General features: G+C 38.0%; 1 protein-coding gene across 3 annotated transcripts; it reads left to right on the plus strand.

Moving 5' to 3' along the window:
- Window positions 1-2655: 2655 nt before the first annotated feature.
- On the plus strand, window positions 2656-19791 carry tacc3 (transforming, acidic coiled-coil containing protein 3). Of its 3 annotated transcripts, XM_066719719.1 has the most exons (18): window positions 2656-2856; window positions 4028-4077; window positions 5257-5425; window positions 5536-5681; window positions 7232-7284; window positions 7393-8650; window positions 9531-9582; window positions 9679-9829; window positions 10393-10436; window positions 10908-11041; window positions 11231-11324; window positions 17295-17438; window positions 17819-17895; window positions 17969-18012; window positions 18195-18355; window positions 18636-18742; window positions 18984-19104; window positions 19607-19791. In XM_066719719.1, exons 3-18 carry the CDS (start codon window positions 5258-5260, stop codon window positions 19670-19672), a joined length of 2820 nt encoding a protein of 939 aa, XP_066575816.1. In that variant the 5' UTR covers window positions 2656-2856; window positions 4028-4077; window position 5257; the 3' UTR covers window positions 19673-19791. The 3 variants fall into 3 exon arrangements, with proteins under 3 accessions (XP_066575816.1, XP_066575815.1, XP_066575817.1); XM_066719718.1 differs by lacking the exon at window positions 4028-4077 and having other exon boundaries at window positions 2661-2856; XM_066719720.1 differs by lacking the exon at window positions 4028-4077 and having other exon boundaries at window positions 2662-2856; window positions 5345-5425.
- The last annotated feature ends 1156 nt before the right edge of the window (window positions 19792-20947 follow it).

The following is a 20947-nucleotide window of genomic DNA, read 5'->3' on the forward strand; positions in this document are numbered from 1 at the left end:
TGTTGAAACTAAAAGTGGAAATAAATTTATAGGGGAGACTGGGGATGATTGTAACACATTTTGTCTCAGCACCCATAACTCGTTGAGGTTTTTTGTTAGATTTCTCAAATTTTGACACAAAGTACCCACATCTGTCTACTTCAAATAGCAGTGATTCAAAGGTCTGCAATAATATCACAGACTTCATGAATTGATGTCAAATACAAGGAGTTCTGTTGTTCCAACCTTCCCCACTACTGTGATCATTTGTAACACATGCTGGGGTAAGTTGTAACAATAAGAGGGAAAAAGCACAAATTTAGACCACACCATACAATGTGCATTAGAAGAGGTTTATTAAACATATGAAATTAAAGAACAATGTCAGTGTGTGTGTGTGTGTTTGGGTAGGTTTTTAACATTTTAACATATAGTGAATGTGGATTCATATAATGGGTAAAGTCTTAAACATAAATGTCATAACGTAACTGACTTTACACCATACAACATGCATTAGAAGAACGTTCTTGAAGAATATATGAAAGAACAGTGTCATTGCGTATGTGTGTGTGTGTTTGTGTCTGTCCTTGACTATAATCTGTGCTGTTCCATCAGTTTAATTGCAGTCATTGAGGTGACAGGTGAATGTAGGTATGTCAGGGGTGCAGGCTTGGAGGGCCTAGAACTTGCAAGACACACATTTGACCCACACCTCTTCGGGTCTTGAATTGTCAAAGGGTTCCGTGCAAACAAACATTTGTCTTGGACATTTTCTTGGCTGGCTTTCTCTCTGTATTGTTTTGTTTGCTTTGCCTCTTTCCGAAGATTTTCTTTTTCACATTTTTGCCAGCATTTATCTTGATTTCTTCTTCTTCTAAGGCTTGATTTACAGGTGTACAGTATCTGTAAGAATTTCTGACTGTCTCTTCTTCCTTGTCCTAGCAGTAGTCTTCCTTGGTCCTGCTTTTGGAAATGGTCGTACAGCAGAAGGATTGAACACTTGTTGAGGTGAGGGCTCATGTATTTGGGCATGGTGGAACAGCGGACCTGAAGAGGAGGCTACAGTGTCTAGCTGAGCAGGAGAGGTTGTAGCTCGCCCCAAGCTAGTTGCCTCCGCACTTCTCATGGACAAGTTGGAATGATGTTTCATGAAGCCTGAGAACCAATGTGATTGCCATGTAATTTTCATCCCATGATTGGGGGTGTTTTGATGTTATACCCCACTGCCAGCTGATATGCAAACTTTCTGACCTAAAAGAAAGAAAAATATAAAACCTGAATACATACACTATAAAATTTCTGCTTTGGTCTAACTGGCTACCCTGTATCTGCCATATGCTTACCTCACATGGAGTCAGTCCATAATATAGGTCTGCTGCTGGAGTCAAGTAGCCATTCACGACTTCCTCTTGTTCCTCACTAAAGACCCTCTGCCTACAGGGGGCAGCTCCCTTGAGCCTTTCTCTTTGAGCATCTGTAATGCTTTACAGTATCTGCTCAAAGTCACATGGCAGATAGAATGAACCTTGGCAACAGACCTCATCGGCAGCCTTTTTTAGGATGTTTGCAGGCATGCAGGCATGCTGAAAATAAATAAAATAGAGAAGACGTTCTTAGTTGTTATTAAGGGGTTTGTTGCAACACTTTTTTTAAAGTGTTACAATTATCCCCACCCCTGTCAGCCATTGTTTAGAAAACTGTAGTAGCATGTTGGTTTGAAATTAGCATGGATGGAATGCATCACATTTTAGCTGAGAGACTACTGTTTAATCTAATACAAATTATATAATTTTAACTTCATCAGAGCTAATCAAAATATAGACTTGTCCAAAAAGTTAATTTCTTACCTCAAAATCAGTTTTTTGGCTGTACAATCTACACCTTTCTTCACAGAGCCATGACATTGCACATGTGTGATCAGGAAGGAAGTGTTCATACACATAATTGATCATATGACTCTTACCTTATCCCTGAATGGTGGAAATGGTGCTGTTACAACTATCCCAGTGTCTCAACCCTCCCCGGTCTCCCCTAAATACATAAACCTAGGAATAAATGAATAAATCAGTATTACTCAGGGCATTTATTTATTTATTCATGTATTAAAAGGTATGCCAACATTTATTTTTATTTTTGGCCTGGAATATACTGCACAAATTAGTACTTAAATTATGGGTTGTACCCTTTTAATAATAATAATAATAATAATAATAATAATAATAATAATAATAGTCTCATTTTCCCATAATTTCTAAAGGTGTCCAAAAATGCCCCCGTTGGGCCTTTTAGGAGGCGAAATGTGTTGGCGTTTTTAGGGTTAATAAAACGTTACTTCCTTGTGCAATGTCATGATGACGTATGTTGAGTTGACGTTCGTCTCCGCTAGGGAGGCAGCAGAGGTGTGGTGGCACTTTTTATGCAGATTAACATAGTGCTCTTGATCTCTGCATCTTCTCTTTGTTTCAACAGGTCGGCTCCGTTCTTCTAGCGCAGATTTCTGCAGTTCTGTGCAGATATGTAGAACTACACCGATACCATTGGTGGAACAGCGCAGATCTGCGCAGAACTTCGGAAATCTTTGACCTTTCTTGTTTCTCGTTTCACTTTTCTATTGGTTTATCTGCACCTCAATCATAATGACGTAATGCATAGACTTTGGCTTTCTTGTATCACCATTGGACAGCTTAGATCACAGGCCGCCACGTGATCAAATCAGCCTCCATTCTGATTGGAGGCTGAAACAAGTTTAAAATTTTAAATCTAGTGGACAGTTGTGTTAAACAGTATTGTATTTTGGAATCACTGCGTAAAGAGAGGAAGCGAGAAAGAGAGCAATCAGAAGAAAAACAATTGACATCATTGTAGAAACCGATAAAGGTATGTGTGATCCTTTATTAATATTTAATTTGATTATATATAGGTATTATGTATTCTACATGTAACTTTTTTTTGCATTTGGTCGCGTACGACCTGTCTGCTTTTGTCTTTCACTGGATTATTGATTTAACTTTATCAACACTTATATTGATATACGTTTAGGGATCAATTCATTGTTTAAATTTATTGAATTTCTGGAATTAAAACCTACACTCTCTGGATGTTGAGACCCTTCTGATTAAGCCTAGCTAAATCTGCGAAAGACTGCAAAAATGTACGTTTTATTAGTAGGCCTATCTGATTGATTCCATCGCCTTAAACTTGTTTTTGGTTTATTTGATCTATACGTTTGATTTTGTTAAACTTAAATTGTGAATTTATTTTTATAAACGTGTGGCGAAATAATGTAAGATCAGCATCAATACATTTAGATTTTTTCCCCATAGGTTTCAGTATGTTAGCTAAGCATGGCCAATATTAATCCTGTAATCTTAACGGGGAGTACCTATTCGATACGGTTTTTCCATAACCCCCCCATTGACCTCATACTGCCGTTCTTGTTATATTAATAATGATAAAGCCAGTTTTGTTTTACGGATACAGTCGTTGTACAACATCAGCTGATCAAGCTTGTCATGATGCTATGATAGCACTACAATATCATCAGTGGGTCTAGAAAATAGTACCATGTTGATGTAATGCTAATTAATAGAACAAAGCTCAACTTGATACAATTTAGAAGTAAAATTCTAAATCTAATCTACTTTTACGTGGACTTTGTGGATTTGATCACTGCAATGTCCAGTTTTGTCCAGACTTGTTTGTCCATCACATTTCTATATTTGTGTTTTCTATCATTGTAATAGTCAGAACAACTCATTTTGAAGATTCACTTTCAATTACAATATTATAAACTAATTATACCTTTTTGGAGGTTGTAAATCACTTTGTTCTTGACAAAATGTGCTTGTCTCCTAATAACAAAGTTAGGGTTTTTCCTCGATGACCTATGTGACCCTGCTACCCATCAATAAAATGTTGTTTTGTTTGATACAAATGACCTATTCTTGCATGTTTACCTGAACTGGCATCCATTGTTTGACTTGGTGTATGATGGTAATACTTCCTGTTTTGTGTTTTATCTATTTTATTGGTTAAAATTGCACTGCAGGGAGAACACGTGCTGCAAAACAGCCAGGTTGGGCTGTGTGGGACATGCTGGTAACTTGTTTTTGTTTAGTTTATAGTATACACAAGTAAACCTTATTATTTGTCATGCTACCACAGTGGTTGGGCATTTTCTTTGATTAAACTGTTATGCATGGTGTTAATTTCTTCTGAAAGTGAAGAGGAATTGAGTGATTTGAATACATTTGCTGTAATGTTTACTTTTCACTTTAAATGAGGTCAGACTTCATTACTATTTCAAAGAATTTGGAAAATGTCTGATTTTGATTTTATTGTATTGGGCACCAGAGGGGGACATGCATTTGATTTGTATTTACACTTTGTGTGGTTTTGGGGTTCTACACTGTCAATTAGTTAAACTTATTCAGGCACCAATGGGTACTTTTCCCCCTGTGAGAGTAAATGCACAAATCTGTTGCTTTTGTTACAGTTTGTATTACAATGTTTAGGATGACAATGTTCAGCTCCTTACAGGATAATGGATGAAACATGCATTATTTAGCAACTCCAAGGTTAAATATAGCGCTTTGGGGGTTTTCGAGTCACGACGAGATTCCCGCATCATTAAAAGGCCCAGACCTCCTAGCGAGGCTCGAGATGGCTTACTGCTTAGTGTTACCCTGTCCCCGCGCTATTCCCATATCTCCACCCCGACTGGATTTGGGTCGCTTCACACTTTTGGGGTACGCATCTCGGTGGCCCGTGGCTCTGTCGCAGGTTTGGCACACACTTCTCACCAGTGTAACACTTTGGAGTGTTAGTGAGTTCAGAGTTGGTGCAGACTCCGGCTCTTTTACTGACACTGGGTGGAATACAAGAGGGGCGGAATACAAGAGTGCTCACAGGACAATATTACATTTACAACCATAGTGGTCAAACTATTTACAATCTCCCACTCTCCCCCAGTCCTGTCCAACTCCTATGAGGTGGGCTGCTCCCACCATGCCTCTGTCCCTTATGCAAATGCTGGAGCAGCCCTCCACCTCCTCGACACAGCGCCGTCTCCCGGCATGACAGCGTTCCAATATTTTACTTTTGAGGAGAGAGGATAAGTAAGAAGTCTTCAAAACTGGAAGTTGTAGGTTTTAGTTTGACAAAGTGGAGTCATGCTGAGTCTGCTCTGAACATGCTGTTATCTGACAGCCCAGCTGGAAAGCTAGCAAAGTGGGTGTGGTCTCTGGATGGTGCTCTCACACTGCTGACTGTTTACAGGATGAGTGTGAGTGTTGTGAACGATGAGAACGCAGGAGTGGATCCTGGAAGAAAGTCTCTGAACCCGAACACCCTCTTCGCACCACAGCAGCCCACCGGAAGGCCCTCGATCCTGCGGCAGTCTCAGAACGAGAACATGCTCCAGAAGACCTTGCCAAAAAGTGCTAAGGTATGGAAACTCGATTTGAGAAATACCCATGCTGCTGTTATTGTTTTTTGAGACGAGTGCTTCCTGTTTCAAAACTACTGACAATTACTGACCTCACTTTCTCTTGTTAGGTTTGTTTTCAGACACCAATGCGAGACCCCGTTACCCGTAAAATTGTCACTCCGTGTGGCAAGGTGGATGACTCCCTCGCCCTGGATGACTGTGCCGAGGCTTTTGACAGTTTGTCTCTGGAATCTTCCCCTGCTATCTCTACAGAGTAAGTTCCTGCTGTGTTTTTGCATTAGTTAAACTTGTGTTTTTGAGGAAGATCTTATTTTGTATGATTAAGATTGTCATGCTTTTAGACTCCCCCCTCCCTTTTTTATTGTATCTGTGAGTGAAGTTTTAAACCAGGGTAGGGTTAACTTATTACATTCCTTAGTTTTTTGTAAGGTATGGCCAATTAAAGGTGTATTGAAGATTAATGCATAATGTATTGAGAATCACTTGGATCTGCGTTACCTGGACAGGTCATGGTTTACCCCCTCCGGTGTCCTTTTTAATTAATCGGTACGTAATATGCTTGTTCCTACTGCTTACTTGGAGGGAATCCGTTATTAAATGTGAACACAACTTCCATTTACTTTGCAGGAAAACTGCCATTTGTGTATCTGCATTGGTATACTTGTGTATTAACTTTAGCTAAAGGCTTGACTTTTTTCCTTTTTGGGTTGCTGAGCATGTCTTGATTAACATATTAAAGTACCATTCAGAAATGAACAATTCATCCTATTAAAATGTTTTTTGTTTTTTTTTTTAAAGAAAAACAATGTTTTCAATGCCATTTTTTTTCTACTCATTTGGACACTGATTTATAGTATTCAGTTGTTTTGAATCTAACGTTAAAATTTAGTCTGTTTGGATTTATTAAAGATTTATTCTTCCCTCATTCGCATTGGATATGACTGATTAGCATTTTAATGGATTCTCAAGATCAGCTGGTGAGCTTGCCCACCTGGTTTTAACAAAGGGGAAGACAATGCAGGCATAGCTTGAATTTTGACAAGGCTAGCTTTGTATGAATCTTGCCTTACTAAATGACCTCAACATCAAGTTTTGGACTCATGTTAAATAGTGTGACCTAGTTTTTAACTACACTAGTGGTGTGATAAGCAAGCTTTTGTGAACAGTTAACTTTTGTAAATCTGGTTTAAGGCATTAGTGTATCTGGTATATTGCGTTTCCTGTCAGTTGGGCTTTCTGGTCTTGGGCTTTGTTAAAACCAGTTCCAACCACAGCCTGAAGGCCATAAAGCATTTTATATCCTAAGGAAAGCGGTATGTGAAGAATTTGGACTTAACCTGTGATGCACGTTTCACAAATTTGGTTGTACAATTATTTGTGGAAAACCAGGCTTTTTTTTTTTAATATTGAAAATCAATGTTTTAGTAAAATTGGATTTACTGTTTTGTTTAGGCTTTTATTGTTCAATTTTAGAAGTTTGTACAAAGTGGCAAGTACTTTTGTCTGTGTGGCTGCTGTTCTGCAAACTTGTAATCCTGAGAGATTACTGTATTTCAGTTTTGACTTGGAATCCTTTTTATTTCTCGAGCATTATTTGAATCCAAGAGATTATACAGACCAGAATTAAATGAGTCGTGCATGTTTGTCTAACTTTCATGTAATTGTTTTTGGTTAGGAAAACTTTAGTCCATTGGTTTAGAAGTTTAGCTGGGGGAAAAACTGTTATTAAACCTTTTGTTTTAACTCCTTTATACTGGCTTTTAACAATCTTTTTTTTTTTTTTTTTTTTTTTTTAATTTGCAGTACTTTATCCTTCGAAAGTAAGGAAACTGTTTCAGTTGATCAACCGAAATCGGGTAATGTACAAACTATTTATTTGTAAACCCATTAAAATTCATTATCTAAAACTGTTTATGATGTGACTTCAATCCATTAATTGCTCTCATTGTTTTCTTATAATTTAGATGCCAGTCTCGGTACAACAGAACGTCCTTACCCTGATGATGAGATGCCAATTCAGAGCAATGGAGGATATTCTATTGACTATGACAACCTTGATGCCTTTGATCCATTTAAAAGCTCCAGTGAGATTGGCACTGATTTCTCTGAGCTACCTGTAACACCTGGAGACATTGCATCTGAAACCAGTGCTCAGGCCTCCACTGAGGAGTTGCCATCTGTTGATACTGTGTCAGCATTAGATGACACATTGTCCCTGGAAAATTCACTTAAGACTGAAGTGACTTCTGGCCAAGAAAATGCTGACAGTCCAGTCGTAATTAAAGAGAGAGATGCTTCAAAGTTTGATGTACTAGAGGATGTAGGTGACAAAGAAGGACCAGAAGTTCCCAAGCAAAGTTATAGTCTAGATTTAGACCATTTGGAGAATGCTGAATCATTTTGTTCATCGGCACAAGTACAGAACTCTCCACTAGCAGCTAAAAGCTCTTACACAATAGATTTTGATAAGCTTGATGACATCGATCCATTCAAAACTGGGGGGCCGAAGCTCCAGAATTCTCCTGTTTGTAATTCAAGGCTGCCCAATAACATGTCTCCGGTTCTCCCAGAGGAGCCCATAAAGCTAGAATCTGCTGTAGAAATGTTTCCAGCCATGAAAAAAGAACCTTGTGCAAGCACTGATGCATCTCCATTGGTGAAAGCTGAAGATGGAGGAATACCATCCGTTATCGCATCCCCATCTACTAATGCCCCTGTAGCAGGTTCATCCAGTACCCATGAAGATGCGCCCAATGGGTTGCATGGCTCTGAAGGGTATCCTGAGAAGCCAACCACTGAACCCTCTCCTGTGAAAGATGGACCAGTGAGGCTTGAATTTAATTTTGATGATGGAGAGGTCAAATGTAAGCCACCCCCCAGAAAACTTGGCAAGAGGCCTCTTGGAGCCAAGGCTACTGTCAAAAAGCCAGCTGCAGCTGCTGAGAAAAAAGATGAGCCCAAATCCCTATCGGATCATTCAAACCCCTCTGAGGATCTCCCTAAAGCATCTTATAACTTTGATTTTGAGAAGTTTGATGCAAATTTTAATCCATTTGTGACTGGTTCCAAAATAAATAATTCTCCAGATATATCTGGTCCTGTGGCTCAAGCAGCAGCAGCAGCAGCAGCAGCAGAAATTATAGAGGGAAGTTTAACCTCTTTGGAAGATGAGCCTGAAAAGGTTGCCAACAGCGACGGTCCGGACATGGAGACATTACCAGCGTAAGTTTGCGTTTTGTAATTAACACTCCTGTCCTTTATTTTTTTAAATCCCTGCCATGGCCTTTTGAAGAATTTGCTGCCAGGTTTCATTGAGACTGGCTCTGGTTTTATTTCCAATCTAACTCGAATGTTTCTGTCAATTTAAATGTGATCTCTATACACTCACTTATTCAACAAACATGCACAGAAATATTTCATCCATGATGTCAATCTTACACTGTATCTTTAATTTGCTGCATTTAAACTGAATAATCATGTTGTGGGCATGTACTGCACTAGTAATCTGGTGTGAGACTTCAGTCATAAAAAAATAAAATTGACTTATTAAAGATCTTGTCATATAGAATTGCGACCCATTGGTGGAGCTGCACAGAATTGTGCAAATCTGTACTACACGAATGCAAACGCCGCTCTCAAGCACCTTATTTAGATTCACAAAAATGTCAGTGAATTTTGTAAGTCTAAAGCAGGAAAACATTGGAGAGAAATTATAAATAACCCAAATATGTAGCAATGTTCTGTTGAGAATGAAACGCATACCCAAACATGGCTGATGCATGCACCTTTTTAAATGTTTATATACTTTTTGTACACCCGTTTAGCATCTTTGTTCCAATCAAAACCCTGTGGAGGTGGGGGTGGTTAAGAAAAATAAATAAATGCCACTTGCACAAAATGTAGCTGGCTGATTTATCTTTCTTCATACAGATGTCTTTCGATTAGACATTTTAATTAAAAAAACAAGAATATAATGATTAATGACAAGTTAAATTTGACTCTTGTGTAACACTAGTGGTACATGTTTTGGGAAAAGTACTTGTATAAAGTGCAATTCATGTTTGGAGAAGACTTACTTACTGCTGTACCATTTCCTTCTCAGGGCTGAGGTGAAATCCCCTGAAAAAATCAAGATGTGTGTAACACCTCCAGAGGTAAGAAGCCAATTCAAATTCTTAACCTGATTAACATAATTTGATGCCTGCTTCTGATATTCTGGTATACTATTTCTCTTAATTTATTTCTTGCAGAACAAATCTCATCCACTGAATACCACTGGCATCACGATTGAGGAGTCCTTTGCCACTTCTCAATCTACAGAAGAGAGAACTGAATCCTTTCAGCACAACAACATGGCTTTTAATTTGGATTTTCCAAGCAATGAGTTCAAACCAGGAACATGTAAGATGTGTTTATTATAGTCCTTCCTCTTCAGAGGTTGTTTTAAGATGCTTTTAAAGGGATTGACTGCTTTAGAAACTTGACAGACTTTGACAAACCTCTTTTTCCAGTTCAAGAAATCTACAACTCTGAAATGCTGAAGTGTATAGATGTTTTTGGGGTGATTTTAAAGGGCAAGTTTGGTTTCAGTATGACATGCCTGCTTATTGCTACAGCAATTGTCATGTCTGTAGGCTTCAAGTCTGTCAATTGACATTTCTTTCATGCACTACTTTTAGTCTGCTTGAGGAAGTTGGCCTTTGACCCTTTTGAGAATAATTGAGACATCATGTATATTACATTGTTGCTGTGCCAGTTTAGGAATGTGAGGATTTTTTGTCCCTTTCCTTCTTTGTTCAAGGCTGTATAAATGGCAGGACATGGGATAGTTATTAAAAACTGAGTAACTCAATTTACATGGATATATAAATGATTGAATGAAATTAGATTTCAAATGGCTGCAACAATGTAAATGTTGGAAAACCTTGCTAAAGTATACACTTCCCCCCTCCATTTATTTGAAGGTTTTAATGAGCAATTTGACTATCTGGAGCAGTTTGGATCTACAGTAAGTCGTTTTTTTTTTTTTTTTCCTCTTTTCTCTGCCACAAGGCTTTCTTTTCAGGATTGAGCAAGGTCTGCATGAACACATCTGCAGGTGATCTTTACAAACAAAATAGGACTTGGGTTAACGAAATATGAGACTGGATAATTCATGTTAATGACCTTTAGGCCAGGCTTTTTTTTTTTTTTTCTTGTGTTTTGAGTTTTTAAAATCGGCTTTAGTTACATCACACGTTGGTTAAATTTATTCGTTATAATAGTTGGGTCATTGCTTTTATTTAATGATACTTTCAAGTTTATCTCTTAAAGTAGGCAAATACCCAGAACTGTTATACACATTGATTAGATTTGTCAGTAACTTCTATCAACTGCGGAAAAGTAATTCCCCTTAAGGATATTGACAGTGTTGTTGATTTGCATGTATAGTTTGTGTACTTATACCCAGAAACTAGCTGTGCTTTCCCCTCTTCTGCAGTTCAAAGAATCTGCACTGAGAAAGCAGTCCTTGTACCTGAAGTTTGACCCTCTTTTGAGGGAAAGTCCACAGAAATTGGCTCCTCGCTCTGCAGAGATCAATGGCTTTCCACTCCCTCCATTATTTGCATCCCGGTAAATCTTTCAATCTATTGCATTAGTTCATCAGAATAATGTCACATTGGTACAAAAAACAAATCTGGTCTTGTTTATCTTCATTCAGACTGTTCAATGGAAGGATTTAGAAGAAGGCTGTTTGTGAAGTCATTGCATTTTTACACCTACTCAGTGAAGTCAAAACAGATTTGTTTACTTGGGTTGCAGGCTTGAAGCACAGAAGGCTGGAGCTGAGCTCAAGGAACAGACCAGAGAGGAGAAAGTGGATGGGTTGATTTTTCTTGAATCCTTTTCAGAAGCTGTAAGTTTTTATTTTACACGATCGTTTTGGCATTGGTAAAATCGAGCACAGAATAAACTATTGGGAGTTAGGAGAATTGACTCTTGCTCTTGGATACATTACCAAGAAATGTACAGTTTTATAAGGTCTTGCTTATAATGTGGCTCAAAAACTTGATTTGATGAATGACATTTTATAAAATGTAATTATGAGTAGTGATTTATAACATGTATTCAGAATTTCTAAAATCAAATCTATTAAGGTCCCCAGGGGCATGTTTACTCAAACTTACTATCTTTATTTGAAATGGGAAATTTAAATGCAATGACAATGTTGCAAACCCCTCCCCAGTTTTCCATTCCTATCACAATAAATCCTTTTGCATCCCATATGTTACACTATCTACTTTATCTGAAGTTGGTTTCCTGCATGTTTTGGATTAAGGTAGCGCACCAGTGTTTCCTACAGGATTCTGTTTGCAGCAGGGACACCTATTGTTCTAGGGTGGTCCAGGGGCATGCTCCCCCATGAGATTTTTGTAGAACAGCTGTCAGAATGTCACCTTTCACCTGACTTTTTGATGCATAGGGAAGTCAGTTTAGCTTTATTTTTTTATTTTAGTGTGACAAATCAAGAGTAGATCTAGTTTGTGTGCAATGATGAACTTGTATTCTAGCTTATCCACTTGGTCTAAATTAAATCTAGGCAACAAATGGTAAGACATGTTTATTATAATGTGCTATAAATATGAATACAAAACAATAACTAGAAAAATAACACTTTCCCACTATCCAAAGTACAGTTGAGACCGAAGTTGAAAATTAGATTATCGACAATTGATTTTATTTTAAAGTGTGTACTGTTGATTTGGCTTTCTATTTAGCTGTAATGAAGATTGACGGGAGGGTGGGATTTGTTATTTCTTGTCTGTGACTGGTTAACAATAGTTGTGCTTGCGTAGCTTTGATTGGCTGTGTAGTGTTAATGAAGATTGATTGGGAGGGTGGGATTTATTTCTGTGATTTGCTAAATTAGAACCTACCTTGGCTAATGATGGTTTTCAAACAAAGTTCTGCACAGAAATACTCTGACAAATCTACAACTGGTATGTTAACCCACCTAAAAGCCAAACACACTTCTGCAATGTTAGCAATGAAAGAAAAGGAAAGTGCCGCAATAAACATTTAAGCTAGCTACATGCATAGCCATCTATTGTCTTTATGCCATTTATTTTTTATTCCCTGGAACCCAAACACTTAGGTATGTTTCCCATTTGTTGGAGTTGTAGACCGGTAGTCTATATGTTGAGTGGTTTGGAAACGTGGGAAAAGTAAATATTGAGTTAAGCAGGTTGTATAAATTAGCCAGCTAGATGGTTGAATACATTTTGTATTTTGTGGTTCTGACTGGAACACTTTCTAAACACTTGTTAAACTATTATGCACATGTCAACTCTGCTGTAATTTGAGAGATGCATATATTGTATAACTAAGCGTTACTTAAAAATGGTCACAACCTTTTAGGGCTATCTCCGACGGTTCGAACGTTCATCGGTCATTTGGTCTCCAGACCTTCAAAGGCTTGTCACGTGACTGACTTTTTGTTTTGTTCTCGTTGATCTAAATGGACAATGCTTAAATACTGAAGGGTCCCATTATCTAAACTAAAACATTTGATTTGTATACTTCCCATTACTTAAATAAGTTGTTGGATATAACCGATCGAAACCATTTAAAAAAAAAAAAAAAAAAAAGCACATCAGTTGCCACTGTCGTGTCAGCAGGCATTGGACCAGATTACATTTTAACAATGTACTATCCATAGCACTATCCCTCACCTGCCAGCATGCCTGTGGACCACTGCGTTATTCATTTTTTTTTTTTTTTTTTTTTTGTCTTTAGCTGTGATCTTTACAGCAAAGTGTTGTGCAAAATAGCCTAATGGAAATGTAAAAAACAAATGTTTCAACAAAGATTTGCTGTTTGGATTTGGATGGTGCAATACAAAGTGCAAGAATACAGTCCATTGCATAGAACTAAAAGCAGCGCACTGGAGATTATCCCATGTTTAGTATACAATTTCATACAAACCGAGTCTGTTGTCATTGACATTTATTAATATTTTCTGGTATAATGTTGACACTCTGAACTGTAGAAGGGAATCTTTGTATTATAGTAGGGACTGCAAACTGGTTTTAAAATGTAATCAAACAATCGGAGTTGTGTATTATAAAGATGTTTACCTAACTTAATTTTCTATGTTAAACTTTTTTTTTTAATTGCATCTGATCCCTACAAACCTTTTTGGCCTCAACGCTAAGCACTACATTTGGTGCAAGCTTAACAATGCACATCATCCTGAGAACACCATCCCATTTATTTTTTGGCAGACACCCTTATCCAGGGTAAGCATCCCTACCGTGAAGCATGGTGGTGGCAGCATTACGCAAAATGGATGCAGCAAAATACAAAGAAATCCTGTAAGAAAAAATCACACAAAAACCTGCTGAAGTCTGCAAGAGACCTGGGACTTGGGAGAAGATTAATCTTCCAACAGGGCAATGACACCAAACATACAGCCAAAGCCACACTGTATTGGCTTAAAAATAAAACTGTCAATGTCCTGGAGTGGCCCAGACAAAGTCCAGACCTCAATCCAATTGATAATATGTGGAAAGAGTTGAACATTGCTGTACATCAAAGGGCTTCATCCAACTTGATAGAGCTTGAGCAATTGTGCAAAGAAGAATGGGCAAACATTGCTGTGTCCAGATGTGCAAAACTGGTAGAGACTTATCCACATAGACTCATGTCTGTAATTGCTGCCAAAGGAGCCTCTACCAAATATTCACTGAAGGGGTGATGACTTATGCATTCAATTATTTTCTGTTTTCTAATTAATTTTTGGAAAAAAATACAGATCATATTTTTCACTTTGACATTCTGGACATTTTTGGTGTTGATCAGTGGCAAAAACTCCTGATTTCAATCCATTCTGATTTTATAGTTGTAACACTGACATGTGGAAAAGTCCAAGAGGGGTGAATACTTTTGAGAGCCACTGTAAAATCAAGCCACACAGCAATCTCCTTAGACAAGCATTGGCAGTAGAATGAACTTTACTGAGAGCTCAATGATTTTCAACGTGGCACCATCATAGGATGCTGCCTTTCCATCAAGTCAGTTCATCAAATTTCTGCCCTGCTAGAGCGGCCCTGGTGAGTTGCAAGTGCTGTTATTGTTATGAGGAAACTTCTAGGAGCAGCTCAACCGCGAAGTGGTCGGCCACACAAGCTCACAGAACAGGACTGTTGAGTGCTGAAGTATGTACTATAAAAAGTCTTTCGTTGGTTGCAACAATCACTTCTGAGTGCCAAACTGCTTCTGGAAGCAACGTCAGCAAACTATCTTTTGGGAGCTTCATGAAATTGGTTGCCATGGCCGAGCTGCCACACCAGCCTAAGATCTCCATGTGCAATGCCAAGCATCGGCTGGAGTGGTGTTAAGCTATCCACCATTTGACCTGGGAGCAGTGGAAATGTGATCTCTGAAGTGATGAATCACACTTCACCATCTGGCAGTCCGACAGAGGAATCTGGGTTTGGCGGATGCCAGGAGAACGCTACTTGCACGAATGCATAGACCAACTGTAAAGTTTGGAGGAGGAATAATGGTCTCGGGGCTCGGCCCCTTTGTCCCACTGAAGCTAAATCTTAATGCTACAGCCTACAATGACATTCTAGATTTTGCATTTCCACATTTGTGGCAACAGTTTGGGGAAGGCCCTTTCCTGTTTCAACATGACAACCTGTGCACAAAGTGAGGTCCATACAGAAATAATTTTGTCAAGACTGGTGTGGAAGAACTTGACTGGCCTGCACAGAGCCCTGACCTCAACCACATCCCACCTTTGGGATGAACAGAAAAGCTGACTGTGAGCCAGGGCTGATTGCCCAACATCAGTGCCCGACCTCACTAATGCTCTTGTGACTGAAATCCACTCGACAATGTTCCAACATCTAGTGGAAAGCCTTCCCAGAAGAGTGGAGGCTGTTATTGCATCAAAGGCGGGACCAACTCCATATTAATGCCCATGATTTTGGAATGAGATATTTGATGAGCAGGTGTCCACATACATTTGGCCATATAGTGTATGTACTTTAACACCCTGTCCAGTATTTTTGGAAGATATCCAGTTATTTTAAGTACTGTAATCTAGTGAATGTCATTAAAAATGTTATCGGTGTACAATTTTCCCTCAACCCCCTGCATCTTCGATTAATTGTCAGCAACACCTCTAGGTTGACGCTTTGCAGGTGTCTGGTATTATCGTATCTTAAAAGTGGCAACCAAGGTACAGGGGGCATGTCTCCTGCATGTGACCTTAACACCCTAGCAACCAACTTTTGGACAAGCTATTCAGGACATTTTAGGTAACAGATGGCTATAAAATTAGGTTAATTTAGGCAGATGAAGAATTTGGTTAGAATAAAATAATTTGGAAGTACTTAAAACTTTAGAGTTAAAATGGACTTTACTTCTTTTGCAACCCCCAACACACAACTATACATATGAAGTTATTTTGTTTAAGAAAACTGGACTTAATATCTGGGAGAGAGTGGAGCAGCTCCATGACCTCGGCTCCGGCTCCAGCAATACCAGCTCCATCTCCACTCCAGATCCGGAGAAAAAACTGTCCGGCTCCGGGTCCTGGAGCTGGCTCCAGACTCTGGAGCCGGTGCTTGGCCAACCCTACTTTAAACGTTCGTTCAGTAATGTGTTCCAAACCTTCAAACGTTCCCTTCGGCACAGCCTACAACCTTTTAAAGTTACTTTGAAATTGTAATGAACGGAAAAGGTTGCGCCAATGTTGCATTGGGGGGGGGAAATAACGCTTTCAAAATAAGAGTGAGTCAAACATGAGTTGACTGGTATGCTTATTGCTGCTGTTCTGCCATTTCCTTGCATCTCTCATTAGGAAGGTATTTTTTTATGTAGCAGATTTATTCAAGTTTTTTTAAGTGGTTTTCAAAGTTCCAAACTTACTGCAATTGCACTTTTCACAGTGGATTTTCATGGTTAATGTAAGTCTCGCTTTGAATTAGGTGGTGACAACTGTTAGTGGTTGTCAACAGCTGTGGAATTGTCAAGTCAAAATGTCATGCACATCCCTAGTTATAATCTTGTCAATTATAAAAGGAGTGCAACTGCCAATCTCTTTTGCACGGCCAGTTCTGTTCTGGATAGAAATGCATCAGTACATCTGATCAGTGGTGTCGCGTCTACACTGCCATTTGATCAGGATCAACTGTTAGCCACCCCAGCGGTCTTGGCATGCGCACTATTCCAAACTTCATTTATATATTGAATTAGTCTTTTAGAACAGCACTAGATCAAAAACTATTTTCTCCTTATTAATAATTCTAACTCTTGCATATTTATTCGCAACCAAAGTATTTTAAATAAATACAATTATGTGTTATATGTGTTTAGTGTTATTTTTTACTATTTAATTTACAATCTGGTAAATTTCTGTTATCTGCTCCACTGATGCAAAAGGTGTTTACACTCAAGACGCATCTCTTCCGACAGCACTTGTAATATTAGTCCTCTATCCCTGCTAGATAGCACTTCATTTTTTATAATGCTTCTCGTGTTCTTGATTGTTTTCCTCCTTGCTCCCTTTCCCGTAGCCCTTGACTGTGACCCTACATCTTGACGGCACTTAGCTTTCACCGTCCAGGATGTAGGAAGTCACTTACTGTACTTGTGTAAATTGGAATTTGTAAAATGTATTTTAAATTGCTGTTTTAGCTAAATTTGAATTTGTAATGATTGATGCCTTGTACTTCACTGTATTTTTGCACTTGTGTAAGGGCATCTGCCAAGAAATAAATAATAATAATACACTTAGATGGTGCACAAATCCTGTATTATCCCTATGAGTTGCATGCTTAAACTAATCTGATTTCCATTGACTTTTTTCCTCTAGGCTGCAGATCCATTGGGGACAAGTGTCTTAGGTTCTCTAGTTCCTGACTTTCCCTTGCCAGGCACTGGTGAAGATGCCATTATTGATGTTTTGAAATACAGTCAGAAAGACATGGATGCTGCCATTGAGCAAGTCCATCTAAAGGTATAAATCAATAGACCTTTGAAGTGGGTTCCTTGGAAATGCAAGTGTAAATTTTCTTGAATATTATAATGGGGAATGTTTAATTTACAAGTTTTTAATCCTTTTACATACACATTTGCACATAGTCTTAGTTTACACAACTGGTTTTGCAGTCTGTCCTGCGGTCTTGTTGGGCTAAAATTGTGGTCAGTCAGTTGAGCATATTCACAATTGGACTTGTTAGTTATGACTTGTAACTGAAGTTTGTAGAGTTGCATTAGTTTCATCATTGAGGTAATTTCTGGTGCAAGTATAATGTAGGACAGAGGTGAGTTATATCTGTTATAATCTTAGATACTTTTTATTGATAATGCCTTTAAATCTTGCATTTCCTTTTCAAGGTTCAAGAGAAGGAAAATATAATTGCTGATATGCAGGAGAAATATGAGAAACTGCGTATGGATTATAATGAAGTGGAGTAAGTATTCGTTTATGCTCGCTTGTATATTTCAATTTATTATTTTTGTTACCTGACACTTGTGTTGTTTCAGGAAAGTTGTATCTGGTTTTGAAGCAACAGCAGCTCAAATTATGGGTATGTACATTTTGTTTTCAATAACTGGACAGTAGATTAAATTACTGCATATACTTAGTTCTCCACAAGGGGGAGACAGTTGTATATTAATGGTACCTGTAGGTTTTGCTGAAATGCAAATACATATTTGAAAGTGGATTATGAATTGGACCTTACCAAGTAAAAATTGGGTTCCCTCTTAGATCAAAGCCAGAAACAACAGGATGCAGCCAAACTGGAAATACAGAAGGTCATGCAGGAAAAACAGCAGGTCATCATGGACTTGAATTCGGTGGAGAAGTCCTTCTCTGATCTGTTCAAGAGGTTTGAGAAGCAGAAAGAAGTTCTAGAAGGCTACAAGAAAGTAAGTCCTTAGACTATGATTTGTTTGTCATCTTGCTCTAACAAGGGATGCTTTGGTTTCATAGACCAACTGAATGCATGTTTATGCACTATAATTCTGTAAAGTTGTTATTTCTGCTCAAAACTGACCATTCTTTTTAAAGTACCCCCTCAAGGCTGATTTTAAAAATACAATCAGATTTAAAAATTTACTTATTTTCTAACCTTATTGCACAACCCCCATCACACCTTTTTATCAAGAACTGTGTATTGAATTGAATTTATTGCACTGATCTTTTCAGAATGAAGAAACCCTAAAGAAATGTGCACAGGACTACCTGGCGAGAATCAAAAAGGAAGAACAAAGATACCAGACACTAAAGGCACATGCTGAGGAGAAGATGAAACTGTGAGAACCTTTTTCTGTGTTATGGGGGGGAATCTAACATTTTACAGGTGCCAACTCCACTGAACAGTTACTGGCATTTTATTTTTGAGCTCCACAAGAACCAATTTTATTTACTTAATTTTATTTCTGCATTTTGCCCAGTCTGCAGCAGTTACATGATTTAAAGTACATGTTAATTCAAAGTGCAGGACATATTCGTTTTTGAACTAGGAAAGTGATGTACATTTGTAATCTTTTTCAGTGCCAATGAGGAAATTGCCCAAGTGAGATCGAAGTTAAAGTCTGAAGGCGCATCATTTCATGCACAACTGTGCCGGCAGCAACTGAAAATACAGGCTCTTGAAAAGAATCTGGAACAGAAGGTAAATCTTTCTATTGGTACAATGGTCATTTTCAGTTGATCGGAACATGTTGACTACAATGTTTTCCAGTAATCTATGAAGTGCCTTAAGAGTGCAAGTCTTGATTTTATATATATATATATACTTTTCCCTAAATCTGTTCCGACTGACATAACCGAAGATTCGGTTCATTCAAATGCTACTTTTAAATGTATGCACTGCATTTCAGTTCAATGTAATTATCATGATGGCAGGTGTCAATCACAGCTCTTTGAAAGTGAGCATAGTGAACCGTTTAAGTTCTAAGGATTTGAAGAAAGGCACACGGCTGTAGAAACATAACATTGTATACAGTTATATTGTCTACTTGTGCTTCATACTAAAGGGATTCAGGTATTTAGGGAAAAAGTGTAGATTTCCTTTGGAACATCTGACTATCTCCATGCCCAGTCTGTATGCTGCGTCTGCCGTGAGCTTTAACCCCCAGCTCCCCAATGTGTAACTCTACCTGTTTGTTTTGTAGGTGAAAGAAAACGAGGAATTGACGAAACTTTGTGACGAACTCATAGTGAATGTGCAAAAAACCTGAAGTTACTGAAAGCCCCGTTTGTTTATATTAATGTCTGTGTTGTACTATTTTTGTTTTTAGACACTTTGTGAATAAAGATCGATTTTATCATTAGAAATAAAGCTACATTGCAAAATCAATAGTAGCTGGCAATGTGCACTATTCTTCTTGCTCATTGTTTAAAGCAAGTTGGTTGGGCTTAGTTAAGAAATTTAAGGATGTGTGTTTTTTTTCTTCCCCCTGTGTTATAAGACAGACTGACAAAAAAAAAAACTACAAGCTGCTACATGATTAGCAGGTAGTTCTTAATTAACCTACATATTTGTAAATTGGTATTCCTAACTAGTCTGTTGGAGTTGACTTGATATGGTGACTTTATGGTGACCAATTGTTTCTAACTTATTTTCAGTTTATTTTCAAATTTGTGGTCTAATAATCACTCCATGTTCTATCAGTCTTACTTTGGATACATTAAAGAGCATTAACTTGTAGTAGTCACCAAAGGTGATTAGGGAACGTTCAGCCCTGCTGAAGCCTGTTCTGTGTTCACCAATTTACTTATTTTTCATGTATCTTTTGCTTGTATCTGTGCACAGCAGCTTGAATCACTGTAATTTTTAAGGTCATATTTATGGATCAAGATTTTCACCCAGAAGTAATTTCTTGGGAAGCCCCTAGGATGTTTACATGGTGAAAATGAGCCTGAAGAAACATCCCAAATGCGTGGAAGGGTTGAAGTCCTGGAAAGACCATTGCAATCGTCCTCCACTGAACCCACTAACATTTTCGTGGACAATCGGAGGAAATTACCCAGCACAAGCTCCTATGAATGAATTATTGATGCCTGTTGACTTTTGTTAACTTGGTTGGTTAAACATGTATGTGGTACATAAGGCTTTTTCATTAAACTCTTCTGGATACAGCATAGGTTTAAATAATGCATTAGGTATCTAACAATTCTTAATATTTAACAGCATGAATACAAATTTCAAAAATGTTTTCTCAACTTCAAATTTATAGTGATTTTAATGCTATGCATTGCCCTGTGGAGTTGTGCTTCAGCATTTCTGTTTACACTCAAATACTAGTTCATACTTTAGATTTCAACTAGAGCAATTATGGATTATCTTAAATGGGATTTGTCAGTTCAAATGTATGCCTCTAAATATTGAATTTAAAATCTATTTATTCAACAACTATAAATTAGTTTGACTTATTTTTCCTTGTGTGGAAGAAAGTCATTATTAAATTACAATAAACTGTTTAAACATTGTAACTGAAGTTGAGGGAGCTGGC

The sequence above is a fragment of the Amia ocellicauda genome, chromosome 13 (genome assembly GCF_036373705.1).
Source record: "Amia ocellicauda isolate fAmiCal2 chromosome 13, fAmiCal2.hap1, whole genome shotgun sequence".
NCBI lineage: Eukaryota > Metazoa > Chordata > Actinopteri > Amiiformes > Amiidae > Amia > Amia ocellicauda.